Source organism: Cicer arietinum, chromosome 1 (genome assembly GCF_000331145.2).
Source record: "Cicer arietinum cultivar CDC Frontier isolate Library 1 chromosome 1, Cicar.CDCFrontier_v2.0, whole genome shotgun sequence".
Taxonomy (NCBI): Eukaryota; Viridiplantae; Streptophyta; class Magnoliopsida; order Fabales; family Fabaceae; genus Cicer; species Cicer arietinum.
In genome coordinates this window covers 7,979,645-7,981,977 of record NC_021160.2, presented here as the reverse complement: position 1 = coordinate 7,981,977, position 2,333 = coordinate 7,979,645, and the positions used below count along the sequence as shown (strand labels likewise).

General features: G+C 34.4%; 1 protein-coding gene across 1 annotated transcript in view; it reads left to right on the top strand.

Annotated features, from left to right (window-relative positions):
• Positions 1-2,333, top strand: part of LOC101513202 (uncharacterized) — a 3,171-nt gene continuing 838 nt past the window's right edge. Inside the window, exons 1-5 of the mRNA XM_004486450.4 lie at positions 1-281; positions 422-574; positions 1,571-1,664; positions 1,875-1,957; positions 2,189-2,333. Coding sequence (XP_004486507.1) covers positions 90-281; positions 422-574; positions 1,571-1,664; positions 1,875-1,957; positions 2,189-2,333 — 667 coding nt within the window. The 5' untranslated portion in view covers positions 1-89. The remainder of the gene's footprint in view (positions 282-421; positions 575-1,570; positions 1,665-1,874; positions 1,958-2,188) is intronic.

Below are 2,333 nucleotides of genomic sequence, written 5' to 3'. Positions count from 1 at the left end.
ATTACAAATAAAAATAAGAATTAGTAACATATTAGTGTTTATGTTTGTTAATTGTATACCTTTCTTGGTTACTATCCTGCCACGCATTCATGTTCTTTTTTCCTCTTTCATATTATGATTCTACATTGCTATTCGCACCCCCAACCCACACCAACACTTCCATGGCTTCACGTTCACCACGCCTCCTATCACTCACCAGAAGGGCTTTTTCTTCATCTTCTTCTCAACCTCATCGTGTTTCTTTAGTTCAAGGAGCTTCCAGAGGAATCGGCCTTGAATTCGTCAGATTTTTTTACCCCTTTTCTTCAATTTCTTTCCTTCCATTATGGGCATTTCACATTGTCAAAAAAGTGAACTTTTTTTTTCATGGGGTGTAAGTTTTTTTCTTAAAGTTACTGTTTTTTGTTTGTGCATTGTATAGGTGAAACAGTTGCTAGAGAAAAATGATAAAGGGCATGTTGTTGCTACTTGCCGTAATCCTAATGAATCAACTGGCCTTAACGATTTGAAGGATAGGTTTTCTGATCGTCTTCAAATTTTGCCTTTGGATTTGACTGTTGAAAGTTCTATTCAGGTTATGCTTCTTTTCCTATAAATTTATTTTTCTTTCTCTTTTTGTCATTCTTACATACATTAAGTGTGAATTAAGACACCAAGTTGAGGCTTAGTGACCCTAGTTAGTGTGTGTGTTTGGTTCTGACAAAAATTAATTTTGTATAAATTTGATTTTGTATAATTTATTTGGCTAAAAGTGAGTTGAATTAAAATTGATTTTACAAGGCTAAAGGTAGATGATAACTTTTTTTTGTCAAGTAGTCTAGTGGCTAGACTCACACGCTTAAGTGTGGAGAAGTAGAAATGTCCTTGCAGCTACCAGTTATCAACTGAGCTGTACTTACGAGACAAATAGATGATAACTTTAGTATGTGTAAGGATAGATAGATTGTCAAACATTAAACCTCGAGTCGTGTGTTTGGTATAGGAAATCTTAGTAGACATTGGATTTGTGGCAATGTTGCTAAAATAATTTAACTTTATAGTTAAAAATGCTATTGGTCCATTTAAATTTGTCTCCTTCTTATTTAGTCCTTTCATTTTTTTTATATTCCCTCACTCATTCAAACTGTCTACTCTCAACTTGAGTTAATTTTTTGCTGACATGGATGATTGAGCCATATTCCAACAATGCCACAATGGAGAAGTGACGCCAAGTGTTATCTAGGTGGCAATTGATGCATAATCTAGCCACATTAGAATTAAGTTTTGTTGGGAAAAGAGAGTGTTGCTAGCATTTTTGTTCCAACAAAATTTTATCCTCGTGTTTGGTTCAAGTACAATATAATCAGCTATAGGGTATTGGATATAGGATTATATACTAGGGTGGTTTGTGCCTAAAATTTTAGCTAGGAGGAAGTAGAATTAGGATGATAGGGAATAGTAACTTCAGTTTCCCTTTAAGTCTATTGAAATATGGAAACATTCGTTTTTAGGAATTAAGACAGTTCACTGCTAGATTTAAAAGATTCCAAAAACCAATTTGTTAAGGTTTGCGTATTTCATAATATTTCAGGCATCTGCATTGTCAATAAAAGAGAAATATGGTCATCTTAACCTTCTTGTTAATGCATCTGGGATTCTTTCAATACCTGAAGTACTGCAACCAGGTAAACTTTTGTTTCACTCATTGGTAATTGACATAGAATATTCACTCCCTATTGTGGATTACATGGGGGTTTAAGTAAAATGTAGCACTGATATTTCAGATTGTAGACGCCCCAAGTGTCCAACACCGATACATTAGTTAAACTCAGTTACTTCCACTTTTTCTTACAAATATGTGTTAGTTGATTATATTACTTATCTATACTATACAGAAACCACACTGAACAAATTGGAGAAGTCATCTTTAATGCTTGCATATGAAGTTAATGCTGTTGGTCCTATCTTGGTTATCAAGGTAACATCAATCTGAATTTCATTACAATTTATATTATTTGTTTATCTAATTAACGTTATGCATCAAGTTATAGCTTACCATTTGTGTGTCTCTGCATGCTCCTGAGCAACCACATTGTTGTTTCTGTCTGATTTTTCATGTGTTTCTTTTCCTTCAATATTATGAATGAATGTGTTTTCAATAATTTGAGGCAACATTTCTTTTAACTAATACTGTGAATTTCTAAATCAGCACATGTGGCCTCTTCTGAAAGTTGGAGGTGGCATTGGAACTGAAAGAAGTCCTGCAGTTGTGGCTAGTTTGAGTGCAAGGGTTGCATCTATTGGTGACAATCGTCTTGGCGGGTGGCATTCGTATCGATCTTCAAAAACCGCTC